Source organism: Astyanax mexicanus, chromosome 7 (assembly GCF_023375975.1).
Source record: "Astyanax mexicanus isolate ESR-SI-001 chromosome 7, AstMex3_surface, whole genome shotgun sequence".
Classification (NCBI taxonomy): Eukaryota; Metazoa; Chordata; class Actinopteri; order Characiformes; family Acestrorhamphidae; genus Astyanax; species Astyanax mexicanus.
Window position 1 is genome coordinate 21571664 of NC_064414.1, and position 18226 is coordinate 21589889.

The 18226-nt window shown below is 35.5% G+C and overlaps 1 protein-coding gene across 1 annotated transcript in view; it reads left to right on the forward strand.

Annotated features, from left to right (window-relative positions):
• Nucleotides 1-18226, forward strand: part of srbd1 (S1 RNA binding domain 1) — a 140870-nt gene that overhangs the window by 65787 nt on the left and 56857 nt on the right. Inside the window, exon 15 of the mRNA XM_022684965.2 lies at nucleotides 4855-4937. Coding sequence (XP_022540686.2) covers nucleotides 4855-4937 — 83 coding nt within the window. The remainder of the gene's footprint in view (nucleotides 1-4854; nucleotides 4938-18226) is intronic.

The following is an 18226-nucleotide window of genomic DNA, read 5'->3' on the forward strand; positions in this document are numbered from 1 at the left end:
TGGCTGGATTTTCTCAGTCAGCTTTATGAAGTAGAGGCACCTGGAATTCAGGCTTTTAGTTATTGTGTTTGAGAGCATCAGTTGTTGCAAGAACTTTGAAAGTATCCTTAGGTGCAGTTGCAAAAACAGTTATGATGAAACTATGGAGTCAAAAAAGGGTCATAAAGATTTTGAGTTTGTAAAACAGAAGTCACAAATGTACTGAAACTTGTAACTGCGTTTAAGAAACTTGTAACTGCATTTAAACAACTACATGCACGTAAATCCAAATCCACAAATTAACTGGAATGTGCAAACTTGAAACAGAAAGTAATATTAATAATAATTCAAATGTACAAATGTGAAAAAATATTTTAAATATATATAAATATATATTTTTTAATTTGTAAATTCAATCTTGTGAATGTGTGAATCACATGGAATTTGTGAGGTTGTAAATGTGACAGTGGGTGTTTTTCACTGTGGAGCTAAAAATCCTCTCATTCACCTTCTCTGCTGCGTGTGCGAAGCTCTAGCTGCAGTTGCGAATTTTGACCCTGTTTTGACGCCTGATTGATGGACCAATAGGAAAGCTTTATCCGGACCAATCAGATTACGGGGTTTGTTTAACCAATCAGAACAATGGGTGGGTCTCTGCAGCTCAGAGTACTGGGCGTGTCGAAAGGTGGTCCTCTATTGGTCTATTGGAGCTGACGTTCCACGTGGCCGCCATTTTTGAGTCGGCCACCATGCGCCCCCCAGTGGATGAATTTACACTGAGGAAGGAGTTTAATAAACCGATAATATTAATAACTCTACCAATTTTTACCCGATTTACACACGGTTTGTTTTGTTACAAACAGCAGAGATGTAGTAATGATACAGGACGCTGTCACACATTACAAATATGTGCTTTCATGCTGAAATACTTTACATTATGCTCTTTATCAAAGACAGACATATGGTATAGCATATTAATTAGTACATAAATTAATTAATTTATTAATATATATATATATATATATATATATATATATATATATATATATATGTATGTGTGTGTGTGTGTGTGTGTGTGTATGTGTGTGTGTGTGTGAGTGTGTGCATGTACATAAATATAAAATTAATTCATATTATTAGAACATAATATAAAGTATTTCAGCATGAAAGCAGGTATTTGTAATGTGTAAATCGGGTAAAAATTGGTAGAGTTATGAATATTATTGTTTTATTAAACTCCTTCCTCAGTGTAAATTGATCCACTGGGGGGCGCATGGTGGCCGACTCCAAAATGGCGGCCACACTTTCGACACGCCCACATCTTTCGACACGCCCAGTACTCCGACCTGCAGAGACCCACCCATTGTTCTGATTGGTTAAACAAACCCCGTAATCTGATTGGTCCGGATAAAGCTTTCCTATTGGTCCATCAATCAGGCGTCAAAACAGGGTCAAAATTCGCAACTGCAGCTAGAGCTTCGCACACGCAGCAGAGAAGGTGAATGAGAGGATTTTTAGCTCCACAGTGAAAAACACCCACTGTCACATTTACAACCTCACAAATTCCATGTGATTCACACATTCACAAGATTGAATTTACAAATTAAAAAATATATATTTATATATATTTAAAATATTTTTTCACATTTGTACATTTGAATTATTATTAATATTACTTTCTGTTTCAAGTTTGCACATTCCAGTTAATTTGTGGATTTGGATTTACGTGCATGTAGTTGTTTAAATGCAGTTACAAGTTTCTTAAACGCAGTTACAAGTTTCAGTACATTTGTGACTTCTGTTTTACAAACTCAAAATCTTTATGACCCTTTTTTGACTCCATATGAAACTGGCTCTCATCAGGACCACCCTAGGAAAGAAATGAAGACCAAGAGCTTCCTCTGTTTCACAGGATAAGTTCATCAGAGTTACCAGCCTCAAGTAAAAAAAAAAAAAAGTTACTACATGATGCCCTATGTGTTCCTTCACAGTCTGGATGACTTTAATATTAATTTACGTTTTGACTCTTATACTGATGAATTGATACACTGTGTTTATATCAGCATAATCAGATTTATACATAAAAAAATGAATTGGCGTCTGTGCACAATTCTTTTTTCTGATCTCAGATTAAAACAGTATGGAAACTAAACGAGAATAGCTCTAGTCTTTGAAGGCTTTTCCGATGCTCCCTGTTCTTTCTCAACAAGTGCATCAAGCTGCTCATGCTCCCCACGTTTTATAATATTGGTTTTGGACGGTACGTTGACGATCTTGCCAAACACTTGTCGCATTTTATTCCTTCTAAGTTGAGCTTTTTATTTTTTTGTAATTGAGTTTTTATTTGCTCCTATTTAATCAGCCCCATAAACGGGTGCTCCTGTCTGTGCTTGGTAAACTAAACTGGAGAGAGAGAGAGAGTGCGTACAGCATGTGCATGTGTATGTAGACTATATATCTGAGGATAGGTACGTCTCTCTCTCTCTCTCTAATGTGTTTGGATTGGGGCATGTGATGGTATATTCATCTGTGGCTCAGGCTGTTAAATGATCCTGTCATGTGTTCGCACTTAAACATCATTGCATGTTTGTTGATTTTGCTTTTCCAGCCTCTCAGCCAAGAGCCAGACTGGAAGGCTTTTAAAGAGTTCAAATGTAGTTTTGTTAAATGAAGGTCATATGAAAGCTATACCCCACCGATGTAGCGGTACTGTAATTAATTTGAACTGGTCAGCTGTATCTCCGTCAACAGCGCTGTGTTAATTACTGTACTGCGGGGGTGCCAGGCGGGTTAGTCTTGGGGCATATTTCGTTTACTGATTTTTATTTTTTTTTTCCATTTTCGTTCTGTACTGTATATCATGTTTATTATAGGTGTTCCAATTGCGTACTAGTTACTGAAACTAACTATTTTTGAGTATAAAGTATGCAGTATAGGTAAAAGTTTCAAAGTTAAGTATGGTAATGATGGTCACTATAATCTCACAATGCATTTTAAAGTGTAGCAGGCGACTGGAGAACTACTGATTTTTTTTTTTTTTTACTGCAGTATTAGCAACACACATAAAAACATTGTACAACATTCTCATCAGTTTCTGAACCAGTTTCTCTGATTTTGCTAGTTATAGGTATATATTTGAGTAAAATGAACATTGTTTTGTATTCTATAAACGACAAACAACATTTATCCTAAATTTCAAATAAAAATATTGGCATTTAGAGCATTTTTTGCAGAAAATTAGAAATGGCTGAAATAACAAAAAAGATGCAGAACTTTCAGACCTCAAATAATGCAAAAAAAAAAACAAGTTTAGTGTTCAGAAATCAATATTTGGTGGAATAACCCTGGTTTTTAATCACAGGTTTCATGCATCTTGGCATGTTCGCCTCCACCAGTCTTCCACACTGCTTTAGGATAACTTTATGCCACTTCCTGGTGCAAAAATTCAATCAGTTCAGCTTGGTTTAATGGTTTGTAATCAGCCATCTTCCTCTTAATTATATTCTAAAGTTTTTCAATTTGGTAAAGTCAAAGAAACTCATCATTTTTTTCCAGAGCTGTATAAAGACAAAAAAAGGGAGAAGGGAGTAAAAAACACAATGGGTACAAGAGGGGTTATTATGTTAATATTTTCCGTAACCTGCCAGACCTTAATGATGAAGAATAGTATATAGTACATACCTTGTAGTATTGGTTATTATTTTATCTTGCATGTAATTCTTTCATCTGTTATTTTGTTCACTGTATAGGGCAGTGAACAAACTGACATATTGTGGCTTTAACATATTCATAAGCATTGAATTGAATGTATTTATAAAGCAGTATTTGAATATTTATGAACATTGCTCGACACATGACAATAAGCCTTTATATGAAATTAATGAGATGGTATTAGTGCTATATTGTGGCTATAACATGAATGAGTTAAACCTTATTAGATAAGGTTTAAAAGGAACAACAGTTATCTAAGGCAATACATAATAATGAAAGTATTATTAATGGAAATTGGGTTGCCACTATGGGTAAATGATATGCCCCTAAAATATTATCACAATATTTTAGGGTTTTTGTTTGATAACACTATGACAAGACACAGGAAAATATTTTATTAATTTCAAAACCATAATAGTAATTATTTTATTTAGAATAAATATAACAGTTTCAAACATTCTTTAAAAAAAAAATTGTCTATTTTGCTGAGGGAGACCAAGACTTTATAGACATGGTTTAAAAGGAAAAATATGTATATACATGTTGTATTTAACATATATTTGCATACATTTGAAGAAATTATATGTAAATATAAATGTGGTATTTAACATTTCTATATGTTGTCATTACATTGTCAATACATAAAAAAAAAAAAACGTCTTGTCATTTTGCGAGTAATAGCACAAACTGTTATAATAAATATCCAAAAACTGCTTTATATACACAGTACGTATGATTCAATGATTGTGAATGTGTTATAAAGCCCCTGTGTAGGTTGTCACTAAATAATGTTACCTTTCTTTCTTTTTTTTCTTTTGTTCTTTAGTGTTGACTTGCCCATATCATATTTTCATCATTAAATATGTATGCGTTCTGTATTGTTTAATAGTCTGTGTAATTGTAATTTTAATATGAGGGTGGGGGAGCCTCACACATGAGCCTGTAATTAGTTTACCTGTAAAGTTTATTATTATAATTAATGAACCTGCGTGGAGTTGGCCGTGTCTAGACCAGCCCTCGCGTTGCTTGTGGAGAAATCCTCATTTGCATAGCTAATCTATGCTTAATCAGATCTGCCGGTTTATTAAAGGAGTCATTTTGCGGCTCCCCTGAGAGAAATGAGAGGAGCTGTTTCATGCTCTGCTTGTGTGTCTTTCCTTTCAGTTTCGATCGGAAGGCGTGTTCAGGACCCCCTGGCTGAGCTGGTGAAGATTGACCCTAAACACATCGGCATTGGCACCTACCAGGTCAGTCAGATAACACGGACAAACTCAGTGTAGTTACAAACTGATTAATGAACCAGTAAAGCTCTTTTGTGAAATAAACTCTGCAGTGACTAAAGGCATAATTATGATTATTCATTTACTGTATTTATCACACAGTAAGACACACTTAAAATCGTCGTTTATAATCAGTTGCGCCTTATGTATGAATTTTACCAGTCAGGTTGTAAGCAGAAGTAAAGCCACTCCGCTGAAGTACAGCGTTATACAGAAGTTTCAGTTTAGTTCTCCAGCACAAAAAAGATATTCTGGCTGCTGATGGCAAGCAGTATGACCTGGATTCGAACCAGCAATCCCCTGATCAGACACAGCAATATAATGTACTGTTAAAGGGACAGATCTGTTCACATTAAAGATGTATACAGATCACCTCAATATATCAAAATAGTAAAATCAGATCTGAGCAGAACATTTTATTTGAGCAGCTAAGCTTATAATATGATAGTGAGCATTGTTTCTTTTTATATGCTTAAAGATTTCTCCAATCAGAAAGCGAGTACACTTTCAATGTATGTAGCATTGTAAATTTTTGAGTTTTGGCTTATACACCTTTGCTGGAACAGATACTACATTGGACAGATACTACCTCAGACAGGGACTAAGCCTAATCTACACAGCACTTTAAATGCATAATTTATGCTGAATGAAAAATATTATAAATGGTTCATGACTAGGCTTAATTCCTGTCTGGAAAATGGCCCCTAGATGATTTAAAGAGGCACTAAACACTAAACCATCTTTTTTTTCATTAATAGCTGAAATGTGTTTCTTTGAATGAATGAAACATACCAGTGCAGCTTACAATTTTATAAACCTTTCCTAACCTTTAAAAAAAACAAAAAAAAAACTTTTATTGCCGTCATTTCTGCATCTGCAGTGCCCTCGCATGTTTAATGGTGCTATAGGTGAGGACGATGTACAGATTTATTGTTTACTCATTCAGTTTTTTGTTTTTTTAATTAATTAGCTTGCTAGTAGGGGTGTGCCATAATTTATTGTACGCAATAATATTACCAATATTTTTGAATATTGTGAATGAAATTATACACCCACCTCTAAATATCACATCAGGGTACTTTTTTTTTTTACTGTTTTTAGCAAAAGAAAAATTCACGTTGTTCTCATTTCACATTATTTATCTACTACAGACAGATATTATCTGTACAGTATCATTTATTTTACGTTAATCCTGGATATTTGGAGATATTTGGAGTGCATTATTAGCATCAGGACATTCTGGATCATTGACTTCTGTTACAAATCTGATAAAATTCTTAGATCCCAGTTAGATCCCCTTAAATTTTTAGATCCCAGTTAGGGGGTTGCCATATCTTATTATGTGCAATCATAACATTTTATTTTCATTTTGTTGCAGTAGTGTATTCTCAAAAAAATAGTTTTGAATTCAGTGTTTTGTCATATTGGCAAGACTATTGATATGGTGAAAATACAATGAAATATTGTGATATTATTTTAGGGCTATATCGCCCACCCAACTAGGTAGCCATATCAGTCTGCAGTAAACTGTAACAGTAATTGTGCAGTTAAAGGTAAAGTTTGCAGTAACTGCAGTATGGGTGAAACGATTACTTGGCGGGAGCGGGAGTTTAATCAATCCAGGCGAGGCGGGAGCGGACCCACATTGCCACGTTGTCCCGCTTCCGCAAATTGATAAATAGTTAAGAAAATTATAATAATCACACATGGGAGCGGGCAGGAGCAGGTTTAAAAAAGCAGTCCGGCGCAGACCTCTACCTCTGTGTGTGAAAATAGTCCAAAAAATAGATGTTTATTGATAGTGTTCCTTATAGTGCAAAAAAATACGGTAGTCAAACAAAATGACATTTCCAGACCCTTTTATAAAGGACTCCCCTGGTGGCCAAGCTTGATACTGCACACTGCAAAATACACACACACACACACACGCGTAAGCAGGCAGAGGGTCATAACACTAGTAAAGTAAAACTTTTAACTATCGCTATTCTTTCTAAACTGCCCCCATCAAGGCAAATCTTTATGGTAACTCTGATAGCATTAATCAGCCACTATGAGGCTGACGGTGATTGAGAGTGCAGTCCTGCGTTATTTTCTGTGTGATGACGTGCTCGGCTGTGTTTTGACACGGCTCAGAGCCGGAGAGTAATGCTAGGCACTTTCCCAGCTGTCTGACGCTGGCTGAGATGTGAAATTGTGAGTAATCGCTGCTCTAAACAGGAGTCAGCTGGGCTGCCGAACTAATCCCCTCTCCTGTCTGTTTGCTTTTGCTGTCTCATATTGTGCGTAATCCATTTTTCTGACACAATTAATTCAATTAAGTTTGCCGGTAGCATCATATGTTGACTCTAGACTCCAGCCCACTCGTATCCTCCCGTCTCGCGCTCCCTTTTCCTCTTTCTGTCTTGCTGTTCTGCTTGCTTGCTTTCCCTCCGTCTCTCTCTTTCTTTCGTCTCTCCCTGTCTTTTATTAGAAAACGTAGCCTTCAACTCTGGAGGACCTCTTGGCAAAATAAATGCAGATTAGTTCACTGTAGAAACAGTTTGTTGTTTTTAGGAGGCTCGCGATTCGGGAAGGGGAAAAATGAGTTTGTGTGTTCTGAGCTTGTACTGTGTGTGTTGTGTTTGAGAGTTCTTTGGAATGGGAAAACATACAGCGAATCTATCTGCACTCGAGCGGAGTAAAAAAAAAAATAAATAAAACAGAGAGGGTTTTTTAAGTGCATTAGAGCTCCATAAATGCAGAGAGCTCTTAATCTAAGTATATAGACACTGTTTAAATGGGACTCAATAGTAATGATCATTTAAAGAGCTTTAGAGGTTTGATTGACCACTATTATTTTTTAAGTTCAAAATAGACTTAAAGCTTTAAGCTAAATCAGGCCTTTTAATTATAAAATAACCATTACATTACATTAACTTCTTTAAGCCTTTTAAAGTATTCTTCATTCATACATCACATTTACCAAATGTTTCCTTGTAGCACCTTTTTAAAGAGTGTACTTATAGTAGGCCTGTCATGATCAATTTGGTTTTAGGACGGTATACTGTCTCTGAAATTGTTATTGTTATTGGCGGGAGCGGCAGTTTAATCATGTGGGATGCGGGAGCAGGAACACACATGCATGTAGGAAAACCCCACAAATTAATAAATAATGTTGAAAATTATAATTATCATGCAATGATTTCCAAGCATTACAAACAGAAGGAAGGCAACTAATCAATCAGTAAGATTAATAATAATAATAATAATAATAATAATAATAATAAATTTATTAAATTGATCTGGCTGCAATCAATGCTTAAATCTTGATCAATGCATTCAGCTCTAAGAATAACTTAAAGAAATATGATTTTAAAACAAACAGACGCACAGCTGGCACTCAAGGAAACCTGCAAAGAAAGTAGGAAGCAGTTTTAAGTTAATGGCCAATACAAGCAATAAAAAACCCTCATGATATTACTGATAAATATCAAAGCGGAGGATGGACCAACAGACACACACACACACATACACACATTGTTAGCATCTCCAATTCTCCTGATGACATGTTTGGACTATGGTTAGAAACGGGACAATGCTTTTAATAAATACAATAGTACATTTCAAGCACAAAATTTAATTACTTCAATTCATATCAGAAACTGAAGTATTTTTTTCCATTTATGTAATGTGTAGTATTACAGTGCCTTTACTCTTTATTTTTACACCGTTCAAGTCATCATGCACAATGTTCAGTCATTTGTTCTAAGAACAAAGCTGTACACACACACACACACACACATTTATAGACATGCATGTGCAGTCTGTCTCTAGGTGACCCATGTCTTTTTCCCATCTTATGGAGTCTCTTGCTCTCCATCACTGTGTGTGTGTGTGTGTGTGTGTGTGTGTGTGTGTGTGTGTGTGTGTGTGTGTGTGTGTGTGTGTGTGTGTGTGTGTGTGTGTGTGCGTGCGCGCGCTGAAGTCCCCCCCAAACACACCCCCACACGTCTGTCAGCACCCAGCGTTTATTTACCCTGTCACATGATCTGGGAAGGGAGAAAGCAACACGAGCTGCCTCTCCTCTGTACTGACATGCTGAGTGATGAGGGTGGTTGTGTGTGTGTGTGTGTGTGTGCAGTAGGTCAGTGTAGAAAGTGTAGTGTTTTCTGTTCTGAAAATAAAGCTATCCTCGTGTTACTTGTACAGAAATCCTCACTATCCCTGTTTGACATCTGTGAGCATCATTTCAGTTTTTAGGAGACAACATAATAACGTAAGCAGCCCATAATAATCAACAGTTCAGCTTGTAAAATCTGACCTGCTGATCCACTTTTGAAAACATCAAACCTACCATAGACTTATGTGAACAGGACTGCACTTATCAGATGAAATATATGTTAATGAGGGATGCACCAAATGAGCTGTTGGCCAAAACTGTGAAAAAAAAACATATAAACATTTTGACATTGAAACATAATGACATTTCCAACATAAAGATATTTTCTGTTTGTATAGTTTCATTTTCAAGTAACAATAACTTCAGTAACAACTACATCTAAAGAAATTTTATATTAAGGATGCACTGGATAATTACTCCGTCAAAAAACGTACAAAAACATGCATTAATTCATACTGAGTAATGACTAATTTATTTAAAGTCATATTTATTCATTTGTCTGTACCACTTTAAAATAAGACTACCTTTATAAAGGGTTTATAAAGGGTTTACAATTAGTTTATTAATGGTTACTAATTAGGTTGTAAATGCTTTAAAATCATTAATAATCAGTTATAACACATACATAGAAAGGGCAACATTATAGATGGCTGTTGGTTTACTATTTGGCAAACAACAGGTCATTGTTGCCCTTTCTACGTATGTGTTATAACTGATAACTGATTATTAATGTCAATTAAAGGCATTTACAATCTAACTAGTAAGTAAACATTAATAAACTAATTGTAAACCATTTATAAACCCTTTATAAAGGTAGTCTTATTTTAAAGTGGTACCGATTTGTCTTAAATCACACCTCTTTTTGGAGGACTAATTAAGCTTTATTAGTGTTTATACAGAGTTATAGTTTCTGTGGTCATTGTGCATACAATAGAAAGATACTATGAGCAAAATAACTTTAAAAAAAGGGGGAAGAGAAGAAAAAAGACACAAAGTTGTAGCAGTGCTGTATACAGCAGAGAGAGCTGGGACTCAGCAGGTTTAAGTTCATTTTTACCCTTCTTCTACTTCCATAAATTAAATCTGTTTTCCACTTGAAAGATTCAAGCTGTAGAGAGCTAGGATAGTTTGTTTACCAAAATACTGGCTGGTAAATTTCAGTCATGTGTGACTTTTGTAGCACTGCTGAGGTACATTTGAGTGGAATAGCTCTGCTTAAGTAAATGTATGATTAGAATAGCACTGATAAGGTAGATTTATAATAAAAATTGCATTGCAGAGGTTTTGAACTAGGTAAATGTGATTGGAATGACTGGAATAGTGCTGCAGAAATATGTATATAAATCGAGTAGTAGAACTGCTGAGGTAAATATGTATGTTGCATTGCATTGCATTGATGGTAGGTCTGCAGAGGTATTTAAAATATTATGTCTTTAATACATTTTTTCGCAAGTGCCAACAAGTTTAATTTCAGTGCATCTCTAATTAAAATACAAGGAACACCTCCCTTCAAACTTGTTGTGATTTGATCACATTATCAAAAATGTTTTTGTTTAATGTAAATAATTCAGTCTTTTCACTTTGTTCTCTGAACACAGAACATATTTTTGTCTTTTTTTTTTCTTTTACATCCATTTTATTAAATCATAAAGTTATTAAAAGTCATGTTATTTGGCAACCACATCCTACTGTTATAGAAATACAATTGCACTGCAGACAAATAGTATATATAGGCCTGTCACAATAATTACATTATCGACTTATCGTTCAATAAATGGACATTTTATTAATTGTGAAATCGTCCATTGTGTTTGCACTTACAAAATGCACTTACATATATTGTGACTGTGGGCGTGGCCAACATGACCTGGTAATGCGGAAGTGCAGAGAGTTCATATATACAGGGAGTGAATAAACTTAAATTGTACCTTTATTTGAAAAAATGCCCCAATCAACACCCAAAACTAACTTAAAAAAACATATAAATGGCTTTTTAGTTGCTTAACTTTAGTGTCTCTTAGGTTCGTTATGTCAGCCCTTCTCTCAATGTCAGCATATCTCTTGAGTGAAGGCTGAGACAGGGTCTTTATGCTGGTCCAACGCAAGACAGCTGGGACAAACTGGGGCTGCATGTCATGGTGTGGGGCGGACCCACGCTTCCCCTGCCTCTGCACTTCGCAATGTGTGTATGCATATATATATTGGAGAACCTACTTTAAGCTACTTTGGTTCAAGCTTGAAACTTTTTGGGTTCCAAAATTAGGTGTGTGAACCGGAATGGAAAGTTTATTGTCTTTAAAAGGGTGTAATTCTTTTGTTAAGATATTAGATTATCACTATATTAGTGCCATTTAATGGTCTTAAATTGCAAACAATATTGTTTATTGCAATAATTTCTGGGACAACATATCGTTCACACAAAACATGTTATTGTGACAGGCCTAAATATATCGTATTTTATTGTATTTAAACAATCATTGTCTGTAATTCATGGCCTTTTCATGGCCCTGTTTCTTTACGTAATCCTGATACTAAGACTGTGAGGGAATATTGCTCAATAGATGTGCGATATATATTGTGTTTTCTTGTGATATGGACACTCCTGGAAAAGCAGGCTGAGGTTATGAAGCTTTCTGTGAAGTGGTGGAACTGATTCCCGGCTGCTTTGTGGTTGATGATCTGCACCACATTGCTGCGTTTCTGTGGCCTGTCAGTCACTCTGAAGAGGTGGGTCCTCCTGTATTTTGGTTTGTATAGTGATCTGTCAGTCACTGATAGATAGGCGGAGTGAGCGTGTTCAGATTTCCTTATCCGCTTAAAGGTCCCACAGGGCACATTTTACCATTTTACCCAGCTGTGTGAGAAAACACCACACGTACACTCCCGGATATTAAAGGAACTGTCACTCTTTCTGAAGCTCTCTCTCTCTCTCTCTCTCTCTCTCTCTTTCTGAAGCTCTATCTCTCATATACTTTTTCTTTTGTGCCCTCTCTGACCCTTTATTTCAAATACGCTTGCCCTATTAGCATCAGCGTTGGGACAGTAATTGATAATATTAAATATTGCAGGCATTTTTATAAATGTCTCTATTAGGGTTGGTGAGTCAATCAAAAATGAATTGAAACTGACTGATGAAATGTTGTCTTACTTTTGTGTACAGCTATTCCCCTAATTACTAATGCCAGGAAATTATTATATCTGCAGCTGTAATTTTTGAGAAATGCTGATGCTCATAAATGTAAATAATATACTGTAGATAGTCAGCAGTGCGGAACCAAAATGTACAAGTTACAGTTCCACTTGGAAACCTGGAAGCTGTAAGCCATTAGAAAGTTAGCAACATGCTTAGTTAAGCTTAGTTTCAACTAGGGAGGCAATATAATACCAGAATTATATTGTATTGGCCAAAAATTGCTTTTTTCCCCCCAATACTTGCTGATGCTTTTATTGTATGCTGGAAAAGGACCAAGCGAATCAGTACTTTAAAAACCAATGATTTATGCATCTTTTAAAATTAGTTTTATTAGTTTCAATAAATCTAGTGTTTTATTTAACCCAAAAATAGAGTTTAAAGCTGTGGCCGGATAAGATAAAACCAAAAAAATGTGAAACCAAAAAATGTAAAAAATAAATAAATAAATAAATTAAAAAAATAGGAGACAACTTTCAGTGTATTGTTTGCATACAGTGGTTTGGAAGTTAAAATATAAGGCAAAAAAATATATTACCTTTGTTTCTAATTATAAACTGAGGTGTCTATACTCTCTATAAGTGTGTATATCTGTATCGCATCCGAATCTGCAAATATATACATGTGAAATATTGGATAAAAGCATCGGACCAGAATTCACACATCAGTGCATACCTACACAGCAAATTCTGTTTTTTTTTTTGGAATAAACTCTGAGAGTTAATATCAACTCATTTTAAGTGTATATGCATGACCATCGAATAAACTCTTTTCTGGGAGTTTTAACTGTTGTGGGAGTTAAAATATTTATCCCATCTAGAGTAAAATACAGCTCTCAGCTGGACTTAATTGTACCATAAACTCCTTTACAGTCTTACCAATTAATGCAAAAATGTGTGTTATTAAACTAATATTATTAAAATAAAAACAATGTAATATTTTAAAACCCTGGAACATTTAGGAGAAAACGACAACAAAAGGCATCATCTGACTACTATAATATTTCATACTCAAAAGGTGTATGCCAGTGTATTTTACCATTGCAGTTCTCTGTGCACTGCCAGCACTTTGTCACACTTTACAGTACAGACCATATAACTTGCTCTCGTAACCAACCACATGTCGGCTAGGCGAATAATCATTATATTAAACATAATGAAATACCCAATGGAAGGAGCCCTGGTGGGCAAGACTACACACTGATGGTAAGCTAGGATTGGGGGACACGCCCAATATGCAAATAAATTATGCAATTTACATTTGGGTGAACACTGAAATATTTAACTTACTAAACCATTTAAATTTAAAATTACACTTTGAGATCAGCAGTTAATCAGCAGTTTAGCTCTAAAATTTCAACTCTCCAGTGTTTGCTGTGTAAGGTTAAGTAAAGAGTCGCCATGGCACAAAGCAGTGAAGGTGAATCAGAAATTTTCCTCAACACCTTGGAATAAACTTCAAAATACTACACCGCCAAAGTCTAAATTGGAGTATAAACTCAGACAATTTAACACTTTTTAACTCCTGATTTTCGAACTCCAGAAATTTGCTGTGTAGTTTAAACTGATTGGCGTCTGACTATGGTGAATGCAAATATCACACAGAACCTACAGTACCTGTCTGCATATTCCAAATCAGCCCAAATCAGTCCCAGTGTACTACTTCAGAAGTAAAGAGCGTGTCGTGGATCAGATAAGGACGTCATGTGTATATTGTTTGACAAAGCATATGTCAAGTCAAGTCAAGTAGTTTTATTGTCAAAACTGCATATGTACAGGACATACAGAGAACTGAAATTATGTTACTCTCCTTCCCAAAAATTACAGCAAGTACAGAAAATAAATATATAATATAAAGAATGGGAGACACTGTATGTACAGTACAACAAGGACACAAATAGACCAACGTAAGACATATGACAATAGTGCAATAGTGATGGGGGGGATTAAGATGGGATGACAGTACAAGTATAAACAGAACCCGTATACAAAAAGTAGTGCAAATATGGTATGATATGTGTGAGAATACAAAAACAAACAAACAACAAAAAAGACTCTCGAGAACCACTGGATGTTAGCAGTATTTTAGCCTGTCTGTGTTTAATATTGTTATTATGTTTTTTATTCAGTAATATTATAAGCTATCCCAATTGATGATAATCTATAATCATATTACAGTAGTAATGTTACTGTCGTGGGAAATTGCAGACTCATGTGGTCTGAGAATTGGAATCACAATAATATTGTTTATTGCAATAATTCTAAATTCATATTATTGTTCAACTTTTATTTGATATAAAATGAAGTCTGATGGATCCACAGGCTTCAGTGTGAAGCTAATCAATATAGTGTTGCGTTTGTTGACTCGTACGTGGGAAAGCACTGCTGTTTACATTATAAACCAGTTCAGCTTTAGTGCGTTGGCTCTTAAACTGACAGCGAATTCAATCACCTCTGTCAGGAAATGACTGTAGCTGCAGGCGTCATCTTTAAGGTTGGCTGATGCTCATAAACAGAACAGTAGTAAAAAAATGGACCTGAATGGCCGTGGGGAAGATGGGGAATGAGATTGTGTGTGTTGAGGCAGGATTTACTGTGAGAGTGGTTAAAGGAAGAGCTCAGGTGAGCTGAACAGGTGATGTCATTTCCTTTTTTTATATAATGTGTCTACTGTATGTGATTTGCTATCTGTCAGAATCTCTTCCCCGAGGGGAACAGGAGGAAATGAGACGAGGTGATTGACACAAGGCGGACTATTGATGCTGACAGATAGCGTGGGAAAACGAACGAAGAGAGCCTGTAGTTCACCTAAGCTTGCCTTAGATTAGCACTGATTGTAGCCACTCTGCTGCTTTCTGTTGTTTTAGTCTTTCTGGATGTGCCTCTTAAATAGAGGTGGATAATATGACAATGTTTTATTCTGTCATGATGAATGTTGTTATTGTGGTGTACAGTGTGTTTAATGAGCATGTGGCGAATTAGTAGTACTTAAAGAACACTGACTAACGAACAGTGTAATTAGTCCTGTATAATTGGGTGGAATGCCCCAACTGGTGCCTTTTGTCTTCATGTCAAAATGTTCCAATAAATGTTGTGCATAATTAAAATATCTTAAATATCTAGCAGACTTAGCAGGAACACTTTGGGGAAAAAAGTCTAATTAACATAATTTATTACTTACCGTATTTTTCACACTATAAGGTGCACCGGATTATAAGGTGCACTATCAATGATCATCTATTTCTGGTCTATTTTCATACATAAGGTGTACGAATACCAGATTATGAGCTGCATTTTAAGAGGCAGTAGTAAGAAACAGGGGTGTCACCATGTTTTCCTTGTAATGCTGCTGGGTGGCGAGACCTGTAAATCTAAGCTAAGTAAATCAAACTGTAATTCTTAAAAAATAAAAAAATAAAAATAAAAACCTTTTCTTTTAAAGTCAACACAGACTTCGCTCTGAAAGCTGTTTATTTTTGTGAGTAAAGCACTTCCATGTGTTTACAGAAAGCTTAGATTTCCTGATTTCCACTCAGGCTCGGCAGCATTAGCATTAGCAGCTGACTGCTAGTCAAAAATACCTCTTAACACTTGCGGGTAAAGCTAACTGCTCCAGCAGTGCAAGCCAGGGTTAGCAGTAGGCTACAGGCCAATAATACTCACCTCCGAATGGCGAAAGAGGTAGCACTTTGCAGAGTTAGTGGGTAATGCTAATACTGCTCCAGCACTGCTAGCCAGGGTTAGCAGCAGGCTAAAAGCTGATTACACTCTCCTCTGAATTGCAAAAAAGCTAGCGCTTAGCATGGTTAGCAGCTAATGCTAAAACTGCTCTAGTCTCTGTGCTCTAGAACTAAACTGAAACTCCTGTATGACGCTGCACTTCAGCAGAATAGCTTTACTGCTCCTTAATACCTGACTGGTAAAATTCATACACCTTATAGAGCGACAAATATGCCAAAGTTAATCAGTTAATAATAAAACATTTTTTATATATATCTAGTATACTTTAGTTAGTTTAGAATGGAGGATGCCAGGCTAACATCAGTAAAAAAATAAAAAAATAAAAATAATAATAATAATAATAATGAATAAATAAAGAAATAAAAAATAAAATAAAATCTAATCTTTTTTCTAGGTTTTTTTTCCAAAATACATGCCTGGATTTTTTAAAGACCCATCTAAACACTAACAGACATTACCGTTTATTCCATACAAACCATAATATTACCGTAATATAACCATTATATAGACATTCATTACTTATAACAGAGCGACAAGACACTCCAGTATAACTACAGAAACAAATGTAAACTTTATATGCTTTGCATTTTAGCTTTTAACCAAACAATAAAATAAAAGGCATCTCCTGAGAAATATTTCTTTACATATTTTTGTTTTTACATTTGTTTAGCCAACTGTTCCTTTTATAGACTAATCACAGGTTTAACCCCACTTTTTTAAATGATCTATTAAAATTGATTTATTAATCTATAGATCTGTATTGATCTATTAAAAATAAATAAAAATAATGAATCTTAATCTGGCAATGTTATTTAAAATAGCATAACCTCTTGTAGTGGCCCATTGTGGTGGCATGGTTAGCACTGCTTGGTCTTAATCCAGGATTCAGTTAATACAACAGCAAAAATCGGTTTGATATATCGAGACATTGGCTGATGCAGATTAAAAAAAAAAACAACTATCCGCGATACTGATGATATAATTCTGATATCATCGGATATCAACCTAGTACTTGTTTGTATTCTCTTGGCATTTTGTACAAGTTTTATTAGTCCAGGTCTTCAGTGCTGAACCCTGCGAGGCTGAGTTTCTGTATGTTAAATGTAACCATTTTCTCACGCTAAAGAAGACTAGCCTGGAGCATAATGGCTGCGTGGGTGTAGATAGAGTCTTCCTGTTCAGTTTGGCAGGTACTTACCATCTCCAGCCCTGTGAACTAAGAGTGCGAGGTGAGCAGGTGTGGGGCCAGAAGAGTATCGGAATAAGTCATTAAAATGTCACTTCAGTGCCGTGTTCTTGCGTCACCTGATTTACTGCCAGAACCACCCTCAGAATTTTCCCACTCTCTGCACATTAAAGTCAGTATAAAGAGCTTTTCCATAGAAAGAGTTGAAGAAATGCACTGATATGCATCTTGTGGTCCAGTACAATAACAATAAGTATTATCTTAATGTGCCCAGTGGCTGTATCATTGACTGATTAATGATTACTTTTTTGTATTTATTAATTACTGCACAATCTGACTAATCTGTCTGATCCCTCAGACAGCACTGCATCAAGAACAATGCAGCATTCAGCATAGCTGAAAAGACCACATGTCTGAGAAATTACTTAAGTACTACAGCGCGGAGTAATGTTAAGAAATGGCACTTTACTCAATTTCACTGTGCAAAACCTTTACAGAAACCTTGTAAAGGAAGTGGCAGTGAACCTTTTTGGGCTCAGAAGTATCTGAGATGGACCATCACACTGTGAAAAGTTGTGTATCATGGTCAGATAAATCAGTATTCCAGACCTGTTTAGGAAAAAATGGACATTGAAATGACAGACCAAAGATAAAATGGACCATCCAGACTGTTATCAGCAACAAATCCAAAAGCTAGGGATCTGTTATGGAATGGACATGTGTCTGCACACTTCTGTGAAGGTGCCAGGGGACGTCCATGTCTCTGGGTCTTAAGATTTTACCTGGTTTCAATTAGGGGTGGACGATATGGCTCTAAAATAATATCACGATATTTCAGGGTATTTTTGCGATAACGATATACTTGGCGATATAGTAAAACTAAAATAAGTCATTTATTTTAGGAATATAGTATAATAGTATAACAGTATAATCATAATGTGGCAAAATAAATAATATAGCATAAAATAATATAATGCAGCA